At 44.9% G+C, this 20718-nt stretch overlaps 1 protein-coding gene and 1 long non-coding RNA gene across 2 annotated transcripts in view; one reads left to right on the top strand and one right to left on the bottom strand.

Annotated features, from left to right (window-relative positions):
- The window catches only part of LOC137465579 (uncharacterized), an 85165-nt gene extending 77775 nt beyond the window's left edge, over window positions 1-7390 (bottom strand). The window contains 2 exon segments of the mRNA XM_068177652.1: window positions 6437-6976; window positions 6979-7390. Coding sequence (XP_068033753.1) covers window positions 6437-6976; window positions 6979-7390 — 952 coding nt within the window.
- LOC137465603 (uncharacterized) overlaps window positions 1-20718 on the top strand; it is a 605328-nt gene that overhangs the window by 285810 nt on the left and 298800 nt on the right. The gene's annotated exons all lie outside the window — the stretch shown is intronic.

Here is a 20718-nt window from a genome sequence, read left to right as displayed (position 1 = left end):
TTTCAACGCCAGGTGTTCTAAACAAGTTTTCTCTTTTACACAAACCCCACACTTATCACTTGCAGATGCCCTAACCACCATCAATCCACATTCAACCTGCCATTCTGGCTTATCTCGGAAATAGAAAAACAAATCAATGTACGGGACCTCGTCCCATTTTCCTTCTCGCTTACAAAACGACATCAGCTGCAAAATATTACCAGCTGAAGTCCGATAAAGTCTCCCTAGTAGAACTCATCGGTCTCCTCTATCTATCCAATAATTCACAGGGTTCACAAACTCCTAGGGATCAAGTCTAAACCACTGGGGCAGAGGAACTCCCTGAATTCATCTAACCACAGTTAAAATGCACACTACCTTTAAACACCACCTTTAAACACAGTAAACGTCCTCACCTACGTTTCTCCACTTGTTCCACTTCCCTGCGGGGCACTCCCTGCTTCCACAGCCTGCCCCAGCCGGTACCTTGGGCCTCACTCAGATGCTTCAGATGCGAGTAGAACTTTACCCTCCTCTGCATGGTTGGTACACTCACTCGTTCGCTCGTTCACTCCCTTTATACACCACACACTCACACGATTACAAATACATTAGGTACACAATGTCCAGACACCACAAGCACACAAACTTCGGGTTCATTCGACTCACCTCCAGTCGCTAGCGGCTGCTCTATCGGAACAGTGAACCTGTCTCCAGCCCAGCCGCCCTATCGGCTGGGTGCCTGCAGGCACAGGAACGAGGCTCCGCACTCAAACGTCTTTGAGTGCCGTATGAGCAAACAGTCCTGTCTCTCAGTTTCTCTCTCTGTCTCCCCCAGGGCTCTCTCAATACATACTGTTTATCCGCACACCAGCAGGTCGTTGTCTGTCTCCGCAGGTGGCAAGCCGAGGCAGAGCGGAGCCCCCTCCAGGGAAATTCCCCGGGGCGCCCCAAGGAGGTCCGTTCTCCCCTTTGCCCCTGCGAGGACAGAAACTCTCCTGCCTAGCTTGCCATAATGAATTGCAGTGAAAAATAAAAACCTTACAATTCAGATAGATTTGTAAGATTTTGGTATGTATTTTCAGTGCTGGACACACGCCAGGGTTTTCTCTTCAATGGGCATGCGTGTCCCTTGAGGATTCCAGACTCTTTTTATTACCCCTTACAATTTACATATACATAGGATCTCACAAGAGGTTCATGCATATTCACTCTGCTGATTTCGCATCACAATTTGCAGTTGGCCCTTTGTACAGAGAACTCTCTAATCTCTTTGTTCATTTCTTGCAGAGTTAGTTTTGGTTTAGGTTGTTTCAGGGTTCAAGGGGCCCCTCTTATCTCTTCACCTTGGAGATTACATTCTTTCTTCTTGGCTGGGATGATTTTACAAGCACAGCATAGCTAACAGACTAAACAGCATATTTTACCTATGTTAGTAAGTTACTACACAGCACATTTCACCTAAATCCAAATGGATTTTCTACCCTGTTAAATTTTACTGTTTCAGAATTGCTGACAAAATGAAACCAATAAAAAACAAAATCAAAAGAACAATGATGGGATGACACAATTAGTTCAGGACACCTGTAGCAGTAGGTGACCATACGAAAAGAGTGTCCCACCATCTGTGTTCAGCATCTCTCTTTACTCTTTCCAAAACCCGATGTATTTCCTTCATATTGTAATGAACAGTAACAGGGTTTTCAGTCCGTTCTTCTTGGTTTTTCCTAAAATTTCAATTAAATTCTGGTGAAGTAACAATTGCTTTACCAGAGTGGGGTTCGTCCCAATGGGAGTAGGCAATAGTTTGTGAATCAGTGTGTAATTGGATTGTAAAAGGTAATGAGAAGTAACTGGGGCTTCAAAAGAAAAATCACATCCTGCAATTTTAGTAAAGTTGCAAACACAAAAATTTGAATGATTTTTAGTATTCACTACTATGTTTTCTACAAGTACTACATCACAAGCAGCTCTAAAGCATGCACAACCATTGCCAATATATACAAGGACTGTTTTAGAAGTCTCGTTAGGATGAATTTAAAAGTGGCAAATATTCTGTTCTGTGTCTAAACAAATATCTTGGGCTATAATTGCATTACTGTCACAAATAAAGCCTTGTTGTTCCTGGAAAATACAAGATTCTAAATTTACAGTCTGCCAATTCTCCCCGATTTGATGGGCCCATCCTCTATGCTCGAAAGGATAGAGAATAGCTCCATCATGATTCAGCCCTAATGCAATACTAGGGAAAATTGTGTACACCAAAGCATTCCGTATGGTTAATACAAAGGCTGTGGCTGTGTTTGTGCTAGGATCATAGGTAAAATTCACTAAATTCCACCAGGATTGGAATTCTCTTTCAAAGTCAGTGGCACTGTCCCAAACTATTTTCCGAATTTCAGTAGGGAAATGGCCTTCTTCACCTTCTCTTATAATTGAGGCAGCAACTGACTGCATCCACAGTTGTGCCTGGATACAGCTAAGGGCCAAGGAAACATTGTTTTGTGTAGCACCATGTGCATAATTTATCAATTTGTGGTCATTCATATTTACCTTTTCCCAATTTGGTAATATGTTTGATAGCAACAGCTGTTGAGTTCCCAAATCTGATAAGGTTGACTGTCGTGGTTGTGGGAATCCAGAGCATCCCTCTGGCTGCCCTGGAAGGTCTAGGACCCTGGCAGGGGGTCAGGAACCCCCCTGTACAGAGCCTCGAGAGACACTGTCTCTGATCTCTGTCCATGGAAAAGATTTTTCAATTTTACAGGATGAATTACAAGTTCTGAGTGTTTGATATAAGTAGTAATTAGTGTGGCATGGGTGCAAAAGTAGAATTTTAGGATTCTAGGGAAAGGGTTCAAAGGAGGCAAGATGGAGGAAACTGGGCGAGCCTAGTCCTTTTTCTTCTTCTTCATGCCCTCCATGTTTCACTGTGGTGTTGGCATTTTTCTATTGGTTTAGGCTGGGAACACACTGTTCAACATGGGTAATAGGTATTGGCACACTATTGTAAATATACCACACGTAGTTTTTAGTATATAATGATTGTAACATCCCACTGAGGGGCAGAGCCCTGCACACTGTCCTGCAAGACAGACCTGCTGCAGATCAGAAGGAAAATATTTTAGATAAGAAGAAATAAACAACCTTGAAAACCAGCACAGATGAATTACGACTCCTTCTTTGGCAGCGGGGCTGAAAGACAGAGACTTTCTACAATCTCAGGAGCATCTAAATATCACAGATCCCGACAGTAATTTTGCCAAATTGCTAGTTGTGGCGGCCAATTTATTCATTATTACCTCTGAATCAATACTGTTTAAAATTCTCAATCCTGTTCCCACAGCACTGGTTATGTCTCTTAGCATCCATCTTTTAGAAGGGTTCCACTGTTGCAACCAGGTCATCCAACCCTGAAAAGAAGTTTGCAAAAAAGGTGAACAAGCTGGTTGAATTTCTGAGACATTCTTTTGCATCAGCAATTTGACTTGTTTAAGAGACCACGCCGGATTAAATAATATTTGTTGTTGACCTGTTTTCCTGATTATATATGGTCCAATTTTAAAAATTTTGGTGTTAAGCATAAACGGTTGTCATGGTTTGACATGGAAGTGAATTTTTTCAGGAAGTTGGTGATCAAGCCAATCAGTGGTCAGGTTTGGATATTGACACCTGGAGTGACCACTGAAGACATGGACATGCCTCTGAGAACACAGGGGGTTAAAAGCAAGAACTTCCAGGGGAACTGTCTCTTTGGTTCCAGTTGTCGGAGAGTGCAGACCCTCCCCTGCCCAGCCGCAGGCTGGGTGGGGAAGGGGAAGCCATGCAGCCTGGTCGATGTAGGCCAGGGGTGAAGGGTCTGGAACCGGGCCAGCTCCTGTGGACGGAAGGGTGGAGAGAAACGAAGATGCCTTTGCCCCCCCCCCCCCCAGAGGGAAAGAGATAGAGAGTCTGACAGCATCTGGAATTTGCCAGCACCTGGAATTTGCCGGCAGGGAAGAAGAAGAAGGTGGGGGGAGGTGCCCAGCCTTGGGAGTTGATGTTCTGGGCAGAGATTTGAGCTGTCCGGGGACTCTGAACTTTTAACCTTTTCCTGGCTTTGTAAAATATTACTCCTCCTCAATTTGAAGTAGAAGAGAGACAGTCCAGGACCTGAGATGTTAGAAGAAGAAATTTTTAGGTGGGGAGGAGATGATGGAGTAGATTTTGGCTGGACTTTTCTTGTTAGCCATAGACTGAACCAAATTCTCCTGCAACAGAGACTGCGTTTTTAGGGGGATGCAATAGTGAGCCGAGAGACCGGTTTCAGCAACTACCAGCACAGGAATGGAGAGAACAGAGAAAAGCTGAGGAGGGTGTGGTGATGCCCTCTGTCTTCAGGAAGAAGATGATCTCTGTTCTTGAGACCCTCGGCCCCAGGGGAGGAAGAAATGAGGGGGGACTGTAGTCCCAAGATGAGAAGCTGAACTGTTGTCACTTTTGGTCCCTGGCAAAGCACCCTTAAAGGAGCCCTATGAGCAGTCTGTCCATGCACAGTGATTAGAGCACTGTGACATGGAAAGGAGAGTGTCACACTTGCAGATTTTCTCCGGGCGGTTGCCATGTGTGACATGGAAACACAAGGGTGGCAATTGTTTTTCCTGGGGGAGTCTGTGGTGCAAGAGAGACTTCTGTCTCCCTTGATGGACTGAGTATTGATTATATGAAGGGTGGCAACTTGATCAGGAATCCCAGGTGGTGTCTCACTGTGGTTTGTTGGAAATTGGCTGGGAGGAGGAGGAGTTTTTTGGAGGGTCTTCATCCTAGATTTAGTGTGTGTGTATTTTATAGTAGTAGTAGTTTAATAAAGTTTTATTCCCTTTGTTATTAAGCTTGGACTTACTCTGCTCTGTTCCTGATTGTGTCTCACAGCACTTATTTGGGAAGGTGTATTTTCATGGGGGGGCGCTGGCATTGTGCCAGCGTCAAACCGTGACACTGGTGGTTGGGTGGTAGGTGTCACAACATTGACATCAAGTCCTCCCCAGTATTTAAATCAATACTTTAAACTTAAAAGAAAGCACTTCAGGATTTTTTGCCCAAAGACAAACTACTTCTACAGTTTGTGTTAATGTGAAATTGTGCCAACAATCCTGTACGCTTGGGTGCTTACAAACCTTTTTGTGCTTAAAGAGATCCTTTCACTTTTTCTGCATGCTGCCACAATTATTTCAGACCACAACCACTCAGCTGGTTTCTGGCCATGGGATTGTGGTAGGATGCCGAAAAGTATCACCAGTTTTTTCATGGTTTAGGTGGTGTTCATGTCCCTCGGAGTTCTTCTGTAACAGTAAACACAACAGAATCCTGCCACCGAGAGGCAGAGAAAGTTAGAATGATGGAATTATTCAGAGTGTATTTATCCGATGCTCTTTCCCTAGAGCACCAGAGGCTTCCCATGCATATTTATACAGAAAGGTTTTTAGCACAAGTGGAACTAGCCTTATGGTAAGGGAGGTCCACCAGAACAAGTTGGGCAGGGTAATGTGCTGGATTATTAGAATCATTTGGTACACAGCATAGGAGTCAGTGTAGATACAGACAAGAGAGCTATTCTGTACCTCACGTTGGAAAACACTCCAAACAGCTATCAGCTCCCCAACCTGAGCACTGCTTTCTCCCTCAGAAATCATTAGTTCACCAGAGGAAATGTGGGGGCTGCTGCCCTGTATCTCCACACCTTCCCCTCTCATCTGGCAGAGGCATCAGTGAACCAAGATCTTGCTGATTGTTCGGGGGAGAAAGGAGGGGCTACTTTGATTACAGAGGCAGGTTTGTCATGGCTTTTATCCAAGCTCTCAGTTTCTTGAATCGCTAAAATTTTTACAGCTCTTTCTGTTATTGACAAAAAAGCTACAGTAATGTTCAATCTGAGCATACCACTTTCTAACTGAGGCCCTCTGGGCCACCCTGTCAGAAGCAGGGGGTCCCAGTAGTGACTGTCTTAATAACATTGAAAGGGCCTCTCAATACAATTGGCTGTTGTCATGCAATTTTTTCCACTTCTGTGAGAGCTAAGATAGCCACAAACAATCCTTTTTCCCAGGTAGCGTATCGTTTTTCTTCATCTCTGAAACCACGGGAATAAAAACCAACAGGCCTTGTCGGACTCTCAGGACCCCACTGCTATATGTGTACTGACAGCCCTGAGGAGGAAAATCCCCATTCTACCTGAAAGGGATCTGTAGGATGAATGGGACCCAGGGCTTGATGAGCTGTTGCTTCAAAAATCAGCAATTGCAATGCTTTCTCCTGAGAAGGAGTCCAATCCCATTTCACCCCTTTCCTCAGCAAGTCATAAAGGGGAACAAATGGGTCATTCTGGTTACTAGGAAATCTATCTGGTCTTTCTACAGGAGATATAGCTGCTATGGTTTTTGAAGGAAAATCACTGCAGGTTTGAGTGTTTCTGAAAGGCCCCAAATTAAAGGAGTCATAATTTCAGGCTTTACAGGTATCTGCATTGGTGACTCATAGCCTGTAGTTAATTTTTTCTCATGTATCATTTGCAAGCAGGCAGCTTTGTGAATGTTTTCCAGGAGTTGGTTGGGGGTACCAACTAGGGCCAAAGGGTCTCCCCTTTCTAAGGGGTTAAGCCCCCCTGCCCAATAAGCTGCGTGCTGAGTTAGGGACCATGGGCTACAATTGTCCTCCGTGGTTAAGAACACCCCATATCCCCAGTACCCACTGGCTTCTTGTTCTGACAAGTGTATTTGATCTCCCCCGTTAAGAGACACTCGGAATACGTATTCTGTCTCAGTTTCGTGAGGGAGATGCCTGTACTCCTTTTTCAATTTGGCCAATTCAGTAGCAGTGTATGGGGTTTCTTTAGTGGTTATGTGTGGGTCAAAATCTTCATCATTGATAAAGTTGTATTCTGTTTTAATTAGAGGTCTCAAGCTAGGACAGCAGTGTTCCCCATAATTTTTCATCAGAGTTAATTCTTTTTGAGGGTTTCCTTCTCCTCTGTCTCTTTTGAGGAACTAGCATTCTGTGAAGTTTTAACATGTTCCTCTCTCAAGGCAGTTTGTAATAAATGATTTTTATTCTTTTCTTCATCTAATTGTTTTTGCAAAATTTCAACTAGGTTTTGAAGGGAGTCTATTATAGCATTTTCCTCACTTCTTCGCCTAAAGTGAATTTCTATAGCTGCCGTAAGACAAGCTCCCAAAACTGAGCATAAGATAGTTTTATTTCTGCCCAATTTAAATTTTGTTTCATGTTGTAAAGAACATACTCTATCAATCACATTTTCCAAATTAAACCAGTTACTTTGTGCCCATTCCTCTCCTCCCAGAGAAGGTTTGGCATTGTGTTTAGCTAGTAATGCATAAAATCCAACTTTAGCTTTATCGTTAGGGTTATCACTCATTTTGTGAAGGGACCAAAACCACGACAGGGAGGTGCAGACTTAAGTTACACAAACCACACAGCCTTCGCTGTGTCTCCCTTCGCTTCCCTGGGTGGGTGAAGAGGCCGAAGCTGCTTGGGAGGTATTCCTTCAGTACAAATATCTGGTTGTCTCTTCGCTACACCAAGGAGTCAAAATTCACACACACAACAACAACAAAACAACACAGTGTCCCGCCTTTGGCACTAAGAGTTCCTTTGTGAATTTCCGAAGACAGTGTGGGTGCCTTTTAACCTGCACCCTTCTGTCTAGACAGAAATCCTGTGATGCCAATTTTATGTCACGATCCGCTCGTGCAGGGTGTCACGATGGTTCGTTAACCAATCCCAAAAGTGCAAAAAGGCAAACGGCAGGGGACCATCAGTTTAATCACAACAAATGCACCTTTATTGAGGTACCAACAGCAATGCGATAGAGGGGACACAAAAGGGAAATAAAGAATAGAGAGAAAAGAGGGGAAGGGGAATATAGCTACCACTGCCGAGACGAGATCCTCAATGATCCAGCCACATAGATTCACTGTTGTCTGTGGGGGTGCACCAAAGTCTTCCCAAAAAGTTACAGTTTATATAGTCTTTAGCCAAAGCGAGTGGCATCTGGCCAGAAGGTGGGGAAGATCGATGGGACATTGTCTAGAACCCGTTGATCTGTGAAGCAGGTGCAGGCATACAGGTACAAGCCACCGCTTGTCACAACCTGTTTGAATGCAACGTTCTGTAGAAGCACAGCGAGTGCACCTGCTAACAGTCACTTGGCAAGCATCCGCGTCCAGCTCGGCCAGGCCAGAAGTCCTGTCAGGGGTCTTCAGGGTCCTACCTTACACTGTAACCCAAGACAACTGTTTCTGAACAAGAATCCTTATGTTGCCAGATGATAAATTGCCTACACCTGGTGAGCTAACACAATGCCTGTTCTACCAAAATCACTGGCCTATGAAACTGCACAATGCTCATTGTGTATGAAAGAGAACTGGAAGTTCACCAACCCCAGTGCCCTCCCAACTCAGCCAGGTCGACTGGAACATTTGGGTCCTTGACCACTACAGACCTAGGACAGAAGAAGAAATGCATAAGGGACAGGGGAAATATGTTAATGATTTTGGGAAAATGACTATCATATGTATGTTTAGTCTGGGACAATCAGTGAACATGTATGTAATATGCAGTGTATAAACAGAAACTTTCTGGTACTCAGCATGCACAGCTTTGGGAAGAGCTATCTCTCTGTGTGTCCGGCTGATTAAAGAATGCCTGCTTCTTAATGCTACATTGGTGTTAAGGAGTTGGTTTTTTTATTTTACCAAATTTTTGGAGACAGTTTTGGCCACCCAGGTGGCACATAGTCCTGAATTTCAAAGAATCCAAGGGATTGCAGGACCTCCAGCCGGCACCAAGGGATTCTCAGAGAGAACCTTTGATCCACGTCGAGAAGGAAATTGGAGCAAGATTCCTGGTAAGATAAAGGCATTCTTTGCTTTAAAGATGTTAAGTGTTTACCTGCCTGTAAGGTGCAACAATAGCTACATAGGGTTTGGTTTAAAGGAACTTAAGGTGAGAAAAAGGAAGGTTAGAGTCACTTCAAAGAAAAGGGTTAGTCCTAAGGAGCTCCTAAATGGTCATTGGCTACAATGGGAAACAAAATCTTAAAAGGACTATCACAGGTGTCCCCACTGGGATGTATCTTGAAGCATTGGAAACAAATTGGGCGTGATCCCTTCATGCCTGAAAAACTTCTAAAATTTTGTAATCAATGGTGGCCACTTTACACACTGGAAGATCAAGAAAAGTAGCCTAAGGATGGAACCTTACAGTGTAATACCATATTGAAATTGATGTTTTGTAGAAGGAAAGATAAGTGAGGTGAAGTTCCTTATGCACTTGAAAAGAAAGGCAAAAAGGTGTTGTTTTGTATGCAACGTAGGACAGAGGTGCTTAAAGTGCAGGTGAGAGAAGGAGGATTTAGAGCTGATGGTTGCTGATGGCAAAGAATTGAGGGGTTGTGAATGATGAATCACCAGGAAATACAGTTAAATGTATGGAAAAGTGGACTAGAATGGAGAGAACCCTTTAGGGGATCGAAGGATTTTCATCTGATTACGTGATGCACTAAAAGGCAGAAAAGTGATGTTGGGGGAGAGGCTGGGGAAGTTCTGATGGCTCCCCTCCAGAAGGTGATCAGGAATTATGGTCCAGTAGTCCCGTCTTTAATGGTGAATTTAATTTCATGGACAAAGATGGCAGAAGTTTAAAGGGAAGACCCGGAAAAAACTGCTAAAGGATTTGAAACCATAATTAGGACTCAGGACCCCCTCACTCAGAAACAATTGGTTGAATGTTATCATAATTGGGGGCTACAGTATATATGGCAATTTGTATTGTGATAATTAGTGGTTGAAGTGTATTTGGCAATTTTTGTTGTGACAGTCGGTAGCTGAAGCGTATTTGGCAATTTGTAAAGAAAGGGGACATTGGAAAAGGGAGTGTCCCCATGCCAGGGGAAATGGAACAAAGAACCTAAATCAGAGTCTTTAAGCCATCAAGCTAAAGAACATAAGTGAAAATGAAAAACGCCCCTGAAGGAACAGAGGGAAACATCCTCAGCTGAGCACTGGTTGTATTATTGCTGAGAAATGAAAAGGTAATTTTAAAAATTAGTACAGGAACAACTTATTCAGTACTGAATATGTGCAGAGGAAAACTTAGCTCGGAACATATAAACGTTGTGAGTATGACAAAGAGGGAAAAAGGACAGGCCTTTTTTTACAACTATTACTATTTAAATTAATAAAACACTGTAGGAAACACAAATTTGTGTATGTCTAAATGCTCAATCCCCTTGTTAGGGAGAGATTTATTGGGGAATTTGGATGCTCAAATAGCTTTCTAGGATGGGGAAATACAAATTCAAATACCAGAATCAAAAGCTATCAAGGCAAAGACTTTATGTTACAGGAATCAGAAGAGTTGGGAGAAATCCCAGAGGAGGCAGAGAATGCTGTAACCCTGTTGGTATGGGCAACTGAGATGCCTGGGTGATCAAAGGTGGCCAGAATGGTGAGGATTACACTCAAACCTGAAGCCAGACCAGTTGTCATGGTTTGACACTGGCCAAATGCCAGGCACCCACAAAAGCTGTTCACTCATCCTCTCCTGCTACAGCCGAGCAGAGTAGGGGGGGGGGGGGGGGGGAAATGAACAAAGGGCTCATGAGTGAGATAAGGACTGGGAGAAAACACTCTAAGGGCAAAACAAGTTCAAATTTAAAGGTATAAAGTAAATTTTTTATTAACAGAGTCAGAGGAGGATAATGATAAGCAAAATAAGCCTTTAAAACACCTTTTCCCCCCTCCTTCCCACCGACAGTGCGGGGAGACAAGGCATGAGGGTTTTGGTCAGTTCATCACTCAAGATCTTCTGTTTGCTCGGGGCAGGGAGTCTTTCCTCTGCTATGCCATGGGGTCCCTCCCACAGGAGACAGTTCTCTGTGAACTTCTCCAGCATCGCTCCAATCTTATGAGCAGTCCTGCCAAAACTGAAAATTTTAGTTTGGAAGCAAGGGCTCTCTCTGTCTCTGGAAGCAGGGGTCCTCTCTCTCCATTTGGGTCTCCCACTGGATCACAGCTTTCTCCAGCATCCACCCGCTCCAGTGTGAACACTTCTCTCACAGGCTGTGAGTGGATTTCTGCATCCCCGGTGGACCTCATGGGTTGCAAGGGAGACAGCCTGCTTCACCTTAGTCCTCACCCTGGCCTGCAGAGGAATCTCAGCTCTGACACTTTGGAGCACTTCCTCCCCCTCTTTTTCTACTGACCTTGGTGCCACCATGTTGTTTTCCCTCACATGTCCTCACTTCCTCCTCTTCTCTGACTAGAAGAAAAACTGCTGCCCGTAGGTACCATTACCAACAAGTTCCACCAATTCAAAATTCTTGGAGAATTCTGCAGTGCTCAGATGTTAATCTCATCTAGATTCCACACTGGGGAGTCGTTCTCCATGTTTCCTTTGCTGGCCAGGTGGCCCTACCACCACCGCATGGGCAGTGGCCGCTGCTGCCGTGCTCGTGTTATTGAATGCCTCTCTTCATGTGGGGAGGGAGAAGCCACCACCACCACCCATCCCCTTCTGCTGGCAGCACAGCTGGCTAGCAGCGGCCAGGCAGGCAAGGCTCACCATGGGCTGCACTGAGATGGCCATGGCTGTGGCAGTGCATTGCTGCCGTCTGTGCTGGGATGACCCCATCGGCGGTGCCTCACCACACCTGAAAAAAGCTGTGCATGCACTGTTTTGATTTTCTTCTTAACTATGTTATCACAGAGGCGTTACCAACCTCTCTAATTGAGCCAGCAGCATGTCCATCTTCAGAGCCATCAGAGGTTGACTCTGTTGGACATGGTGAAAGCTTCTAGCAGCTTCTCACAGAAGCCACTTCTGAGGCCCTCCCCCGCTGCCAAAAAAACAAGCCATGCCACCAAATCAACACACTAGTAAAGCAAAAACAATATCCTATTAAGTGGGAGGCAAGGAGAAAGTTGGAGAAACTTACAGAAAAAAATTTAAAATATGGGTTATTGAAAAAGTGTGAATCAGAATATAACACACTGATATTACCAGTTATAGTTTAGTATAAGATTTAAGGGCCATTAATAGAAGGAACCTGATCTTCATCTAGTAGTAGCTAATCTGTGCACACTCTTGACAGCACAGGAAAAGGAATACAAATGGTTCATGGTGCTTGATCTTAAGGATGCCTTATTCTGTATTACCTCTTGATTCAGATAGCTAAAATAGTTTGCTTTTCAGTGGCAGAATGCAAACACTAGGTGGAAGGCGCAGCTAATACGAATTGTGAAAACAAACAAACCAACCAAAAACTGGGATGGGCAGCATGACAGAGAGGGATTAAAAAAGAACAGGAACAGGGAACAGGACACAAGAGTCCAATGAGAAACAATGGCACAGGAAGCACCACAGAGCCACAGAGAATAAAAAGGAACACAAGTGAGGCACGGAGAAGGACAGAGAAAAAGACAGAGTGCTAAACACATGGCAAGGACAGAGGGTTACAGAGACAAAGAGGGAAACAAGGACTGAGAGAGGAAATGACCATGGCATGTGCAGGTGGGGGGAAGGCAGGCAAAGCACAGCAGAAGAATGGAGAAAGAGGGGCATGGCCAGCAGGACAGAGGCTTATCAAGAAAAGGGTACAATGAGGGAGAAGGACTGGGCAGCAGGTGCAGACAGGTACAGGCAAAAGGACAGTGAGGGGGACAAAGAAACACAGTCACAGTGCAGGACAAAGGAAAAAGGAGTGGAAGAAAAAAGGAAAGATAAAGAAAGATGTGGCCAGGGAGGGAGACAGAGAGAGACAAAAAATAGGACAGAGAACAGGGAGAGGGACTGAGCAGCATTTATTCAATAAACATTGAGTATTTATTTCTTAAAAGAACATAAGCACACCCCTATTATAGAGCTCTGCTGCCTGTTTAAACTTCAAAACTCTCAGGGAACATTTCTCCTGCATCTCCTCTCTCCTGCCTGCTTTATGTCACCACTGGCTACTGGGGAGTTGGGCTCATTTATATCCCTGGAAATCTGGATTTGATCTTTTGAACAGTGAAGTGAACAAAAACAAGCTAAATCCAAGATACAAGGCAGCTTGTGTCGCCAAAACCGCAGGAGAAACAAAAAACCTGCAACAACATTTTTTCAGCATTAGAGAATCAAGGCATGACTTTCTTCTGGCCAGGATGTGCAACAGGAATCATCTCTATTGCTGGCCAAGGGTCTATGTACAAAACACAAATAAGATGGGACTGCTGTGGAACGCGTCTTAAGCTGTTTATTTTCCAGCATCAGTCTCATGACATGGTTATGACAATGGGAAGATGCCAGCAGCTGTCGTCCTTGGCAGCAGCTGAAGAACTCAATGTTACAACTCACTTGTTCTGGTTTGAAAGCAAAACAGGCGAGACACTCCAAATCAGAAATACAATTTATTAGGAAAAGGGAAAAGAAACAAAATACATGCAATAATACAAAAGAAAAACCACTGACAGAGTCAGAATACAAGCTGATACCCTTTTGGCCAGCGTGTTGGTAGCAGTCCAAATTGGAATGGCTGCAGTCCTCCTGGAGTGGCAGAGGTGGTTCTGTCAGAGCAGTGATCCTGTAGAAGGGTGTAGTCTTCCTCTGGAGGTCCAGTGGAAAACCCCAGCTGTTCCTTTTGGGAACCAGTGGAAAGGCTGAGTCTGATGTCCCAAAAACCCAGATTATATCAAGTTATAAATGCTTAGCTCCTCCCTCTGGGTGGAGCATCTCACAATGGGATGTTATAGTTCTTATAAGTCATGCAGTGACATTCAATAGCTCATTATCAGCAGATGTCTCCCCGGAGGGAGAATTGGTTGTGAAAGAGATAAGGAAAACTGCCCACTTAACAGAAGACAAGTGCCATACAGATGGGAAATGTAATACATCTTGCTTTTCAATTTGGGATACACTTTAAAAGTTTTTTGACCAATCACACAAAGCAAAAGCATATTGACAGTAGTTCTATCCAACCACTATAAGCACACGTACCTTCGGTAAAAACAATGCATGCTTATTTCGAATACAATACCTGCTTGTAAGCCTGAAAACACAATGCACAGAGCTCCATTATTAAGCTTAGAACTTCCTAATATCATGTCGGAACCCAGAATGTCCCTTGGACACTCTTGGATGTCCCGGGCCCAGGACAAAAGCATTTGAGACCCTGGAATGCAGCCACAGACCCCTGTGGCTTTGAACCTGATCCATGGAACAATTTACCAACCTTGCAGGAAGAACAAGAAATCACAAAAGTTTAGATATTATAGTAGAAGTAGTCACAAAGTGAAAGGAAGAATTTTTGAGTGCTGTACAGGGGGGTTTTAGGCCTTGAACAGAGGGGTCTGAGTTTTGTACATGGCGGTCAGAAGTTCTAAGATGGAGGGACTCGGGTGTGCCCTGTCCTCTTTCTTTCTTCTTCCTAACTCCATGTTCTTGGTGATGTTGGCATTCACAGGTTGGTTTAGAGTAGAAAGTCACTATTCAATATAGGTGATGGGCATTGGGGAAAAACTATAAACATCTAATACGCAATGTATGATATAAAAGAAGGCACCAGCCCATTGGGTGTCGAAGTGTGCCTTTGCCTGATTGCTGAACGGACCGCAGCAGCTCAGGAAGAAAATCTTTTAGATAACATACAATAAACTACCTTGAGACCGGACGACTGAAGACTACTGAGTCTTTCTTTGGAGACACGGGTTGGAGGAGAGACTTTTCCACCTTTCCGGGCCACCCCAATCAGGCAGTGAGACCCGACAATATCTTGCTAGATATACTTTTCTGTAGCTTAGGGAGTTATTCTAGCCAAGCGTTAATACACAGACCATTGTTCTATTTGTCCTTACTTTCTACTTCTCATATAACTTTTTCTGCTGACAAATCTTATGGCTACCGCTTAGCTTTAATTGCAGTTCTGCTGTCTCTGAGGCCTGCCTTTTGCAGCTTTCCCAAAACCCTCTGATTTTAAGGATTCCCACAATTTCATCTCCACATTGCCCGGCTTGTGCAGAGAAAATCATTCCATCGCACAGGATTTTTGCTGTTTTTTTCACAGACTTATGCCGTTAAAACCCAGCAAAATTCATTGGTTCAATGGTCCTCCGTTGCAAGTTACACAGTTATTACTGTTTGGTTTCCTATTGGTAATCAATCCCTTCGCCTTCCATGTTCCTAAGGTTCTCATCCTCCCTTCTCTTCTCTCTCTTTTCCCAGATCAGGAGTCTTGGACCATGCCAGGGCTGATGCCTCCTCTGCCACCAGCAGGGCAGATGCAGCTCTCAATTACCAGGGCTGACAAGGGGCAAACACCTGCCCCCAGCTGGGCACAGATGTGGCACTGCCTGATCATCGCCTGGGAATGCCTCCAGAGGGAATTAAGGGACAGTACTAAACATGACTCACCAACAGGCACTCTCAGAAATTTTCCCAACATCATTTGCTGCTTCTCTCTCTGTCAGGGCCCCAAGAAGTTTTGTTTCACTTCTTGTCCCACACTTGGCAGAGACCTTGAGAGGAAATAAAGGTACAATTGTTGCCCTCCATTATGGTCACAGGCTTAGGCTTCACTGATGGGTTCAGCCTCCTGCAAATAGAAGCAGACACTCCTTACCCTACTGGAGCTGATTTGTCCCTTCCCTGCTCTGCTCTCACAAACCCTTCAACCACTCTGCCAAACTCAGCACCGCTGCAGAGATACAAGAGAACAGTAGTTTATCCACAGGAGGCTTGTCCTGACACACACTTCCCATGGCATGTCCAGAGCTATCATAGCACAACGTCCCCGATGTGGTTATGATTAGCATTGACTCCATGATTCCAGAAGGCTGATCAATTGCTTTATTCTATTATACTATACTATACTATACTATACTATACTACACTTATTAAGAAACTCATCACCCTTACAGACAGTCTGATACAGACAGACCAGATTGGTCCTTGAATCCAAAACACCATCACCATTGGCCAATTAAGAAATCATCCTTTGGTAAACAAATCTTCATAACACATTCCACATGTGCACAACAACAGGTGCAGCAAATGAAGATAAGACTTGTTTCTCATTCTTTTCTCTGCTCTTCTCACAGCCTTCCCCAGGACAATGCCTGGGAAAGTTGTGCCTGTTGCTCTCTGTGGAGAGAGCAGTAGCCACACAGAGCGATCCAACTGCTTATTTTAAATCTTCACAAGTATGGTGCAAGTCCCACGTACACAAGAAGAGCACATTCTCACAGTGTACCAAGAGAAGCTGGAAGAGATTTAATACTCTATTCTTCAGACAGCAACTAATTCCAGTGAACCACTGTGTACTTGCACCACCTGCTGTGCGAGGCTCAATACACCTCCTGTTTATGCTGAACTGCAGAGTATGGAAACAAAAGCCAATCTTGCTCCATAAAACCAAACAGAAAGAAAAATCATAAGAAAATTCCATCGTTTAGGGAATACTTGTGTGCCTTTGAACACAGTTCCTGAGAACTCAAAAAGCCACTTACAATAGGAAATAGTCACCAGGCCAACAAAAGCATCAGATACTGGAGCCAGCACACAAAATTTTGGCTGCCAAACCATCACATGTCAAGAAAAAGCTGAGACAAGGAAAGAAGCTCCTACTGGCAAGAAAAATTAGCTAGCCTTTGTCCCACTGAAAAAAAACCCAAAAACATACCACCAAAAACCAATCAAACCCAAGGCTGTCCCGACTTTCATCCAACCTTCAGGAGCTTCCCAGACAGGGGATATCTAAGGGAGGTCTCACACGCCCTTTCCAGCCCCTCCTGTCCCTGTGAGTTCCCTCCCCCATAGGCACCATTGCTCTGCCTGGGGCTGGGCAGCTTTAACTCCTGCTGGAGGCAGAGGGATCACAGCAGGCCTGGGTAGGGATCAGCCCACACAGACATCCCTCACACCCCTCCTCCCCTCCACCGGGACAGCACCCCCTGGGCCCCCATCACCCACCACCAGTGGAGCCAGGCCGGGCTGGGCTGAGCTCGGGTCACGCTCCTGACATCTGTCTTGGGCAGCAGCACAGCCCCAGAGCCTGGCCCAGGGCTCAGCAGCTCAAGCAGCAGCCACCTTCAAAGGGCATTTCCCACTGCTGCTTTTAACCCTCTCCTGGCCCTTGCACATAGCTGCATCTCATGGGTGCTCACAGGTCTAAAAGCTCCCAGCAGACAAGCCCATTCTGTAACCAACTCTCTTGCCCTGCTTTCTTCAAAATCACTGTAAGTAACATGATGCTTTTTAAGTTCTCCACAGAAAGCAACCAAGGATCCAAGCACAGCAGCCTCCCTGCATTTCAACCTACCACAGCCAAAGGAATTCCTAACAAACCTTTAAGCCAGGCAATTATTTATCTGCCAAAGGGGACCATCTCATAGAAAAAAGCTAATCAACCAAACACATCAAACAAGGAACCAGAGGCTACCCGAATGCCTTGAAATTAGGAAAGCTTAAGCTGGACAAAAAAATTCACACTTCTCAAAAGTTGCCCCTGCTTCCTATAAGTAGCTCTTATGAACTAGATAGATACTTCCACAGAATTTTTAGTACTAAACTCATTGCCTAAATCAGCCAAGAACACAAACTGCAAAGGTTGTTTAAAGGTTGTTTTTTTTTTTCCCTGCCATTTTTTTCAAGGTAAAAGCTAATTAACATCTTCAGCATCCCATGCAGTCCAGCTACTTTCCCACTTTCCCACAGCCTTCACCCCATTGTATAACCACATTACAGGGCTCAAATAGCTTTCCCTGCAGGGATTTCAGTTTGTAACTTCCTTCCCTAAGGAGGAGTCTGAAATAACAAAAACACCCTCGTGCCCCCGCCAGTGATTGGCCTTGAGTATCCCCAGGCACATTCTCCCAAAGGTTCCAGGACAAACCATTGTTCCCGGCTGCAGAGTAGAGCACGTTCTTCACATCTGGTCCTGTCCTGACTGGGCCAAGGGCTGCCGCATGAGCGATTTCTTGCTTGATCTGGACAAAGGCTTGCTGCTGTTCAGGACCCCAGTGGAAATTGTTCTTCTTGCGGGTAACCAGGTAGAGAGGGCTCACGATCTGGCTGTACTCAGGAATATGCATTCTCCAGAAGCCTATGGCACCTAGGAAAGCCTGCATTTCCTTCTTGTTTATTGGTGGAGACATTGCTGTGATCTTATCGATGACCTCAGTGGGAACCTGATGCTGCCCGTCTTGCCACTTTACTCCCAGGAACTGGATATCTTGGGCAGGTCCCTTGACTTCACTCTTTTTGATGTCAAAATTGGCTTCCAGAAAAATCTGGATTATTTTCTCTGTTTTCTCAAATACTTCTGTCTCCGTGTTCCTCCACACAATGATGTCGTCAATGTACTGCAGATGTTCTGGACCCTCACCCTTTTCCAGTTCAGTCTGGATCAGTCCATGGCAGATGGTGGGACTTGCACTTCCACCCCTGGGGCAATCGGTTCCAGATGTACTGCATGCCCCTCCAGGTGAAGGCAAACTGAGACAGGCACTCTGCTGCCAGAGGAATGAAGAAAAATGCCTTTGTGTTATCAATGGCTGCATACCACTTCACTGCCTTGGACTCCAGCTTGTACTGGCACTCCAGCATGTCCAGCACATCAGTGCTCAACTGTGGAGTCACTTCTTTCAAGGCATGATAGTCCACAATCAATCTCCATTCCCCTTCAGATTTGCACACCAGCCAGATGGGGCTGTTGAAGGGTGAGTGGGCCTTGCTGACCAACCCTTGGTTCTCCAGCTCACGGATCATCTTATGGATGGGAATCACAGCATCTCTATTTGTCCAGTACTGCCAGCAGTGCATTGTCGAGGTGGTAATTGGCACTTGTTGCTCTTTCCCTTTTAGAAGTCCTACTGCAGATGGGATCTCTGACAGTCCAGGAAAGGTGCTAAATTGCTTAATGCCTGTGGATATTCTCAGTTCAGTCAGAGAGAAAAAGAGAGGGTTTTTCTGACCAGGCGAGAGCCTGGGAAACAGTTGGGAAAGAATGTAAATAATCCTCTAATCTCTCTTGTTATTCACATTGTTTATAGATACGTTCTGCTACTGTGCGCCATTCACTGCACACCAATGGTGTGAGATGTTTTTACTCTAAGATCAAAGAAATTAATCCGCACGATGTTGTCTATATATTGAGCGGTGCATTTGAAATAAATTAGAAGTATTCATTCTCTTGCCTTTTGACTTGGAGTCATTCTGCTCCCGTCTTGCTCAAAGGCGACAAATGCCCTCTGTCTCCACAGCAGCTATCCCAAACATTCACCTGAGTTACTTTGGGTCTTTGAAATATCTGCTTCGGAGGAAGTCTATGCCTAGAATGCACGGGGCCTCTGGGTCAGTCACAATGGGATGTTTCTTCCGCTCTTTTCCAGTCAGGCTCACTTCAGCTTCCAACAGGGTCAACTGCTGCGATCCCGCTGTCACCCCAGCAACAGAAACAGGTTCTGTCCCCACATGTCTTGATGAGATTAGTGTGCACTGCACACCAGTGTCGACCAAGGCCTTATATTTTTGTGGTTCTGGTGTGCCAGACCATCGAATCCACACAGTCCAAAAGACACGGTTTTCCATGGCCTCTACCTAGCTAGAGTTTTAGCTTTCATATTTTTCAGATTCTTTGCTGCCTAGGTGTGTAGCTCTGAGCTTCATATTAAGTGTTAGTAAGTTCTCTTCACAGGGTAGGTAGACAAAACAATCCTTTTCCAGCTTGAGACCAAGGATAACCATTATGAGCTTCAGGCCCAAAAAGCATAAGCCAAGGGAAACTGAAGAGAGCAAACGAGGATGGGACTTCATGACCTGAAGCTGTAATTGGACAATTAACCCCAATATGGAAATGGACCAAAACTTACAAAAGTGTAAAAACTCCAGGATCCATCTTGGATCCATCCTGGGTGTAGCCCTGGCGGGGCTCTTGTACTGCCCAAGGTATATCCTTTGGAGGCCTTTCAAAAAATACCTACTTTATTCTTTTAGCTCTGTCTAGTCTCTGTTCCAGGTCAGCCTCTTAAGGCATCAGAGGCAGGGCCCCTTTAGTCCTGGTTATCCTTCCCTCCCTGAGCATACATTCTAGAAGTTCCTTCAAGGGGATCGGACATGTCCTCTTCTTTTCCATTATGTCTGTCAGCTTGGCTATTGGCAATTGGAGCTGTTTCCTTTCTTGGTGGAACTTCCTCTCTGAGTCTTGGCCTCTTTCAATTCATGCGCCCATGCTGCCAGAGCAGCAATGGGTTTTCCATCCCGCCTCCTAAAGTATTCCCCACAGTCATACATGAAAAACCACAGCTCAGCTCATGGGGTGCACCCTCTTACCCTAGCTAGGGGACATCTGTTTCTGGTAACAGGGCCTCTAGTCTGCACCAACAGGATTTGGAGAAGGTCCTCTTTAAGCTCCTTGAGTTCCTAGTGAGTGTCCTCAGTCTTATCTTTCATTTCTTGTATGCGCTCTGACTGACTTGATACCACTGCTGAGATTCTTGCATGTGTTGGGCCATGCACCTGGGTATCTGCATATACCCAGAACTTTTTCACCATAGCAATCATGGTCTCATCCCCCTCATTCTACTTCATCATTGCTAAAGCAGAGACATATTCTTGTGACCCAAGTCGTGTGAGTTTTAGCCACATCACTGATGTACACTTTACCATGTCTGGACTCTTAATTGTTTGGTCATCTGAGAAAATTATCTCTAC

This window comes from Anomalospiza imberbis (genome assembly GCF_031753505.1).
Source record: "Anomalospiza imberbis isolate Cuckoo-Finch-1a 21T00152 chromosome W unlocalized genomic scaffold, ASM3175350v1 scaffold_31, whole genome shotgun sequence".
NCBI classification, from domain to species: Eukaryota; Metazoa; Chordata; class Aves; order Passeriformes; family Viduidae; genus Anomalospiza; species Anomalospiza imberbis.
Note: the sequence above shows the minus strand (reverse complement) of the source record. Positions and strands in the feature narration are given on the sequence as shown.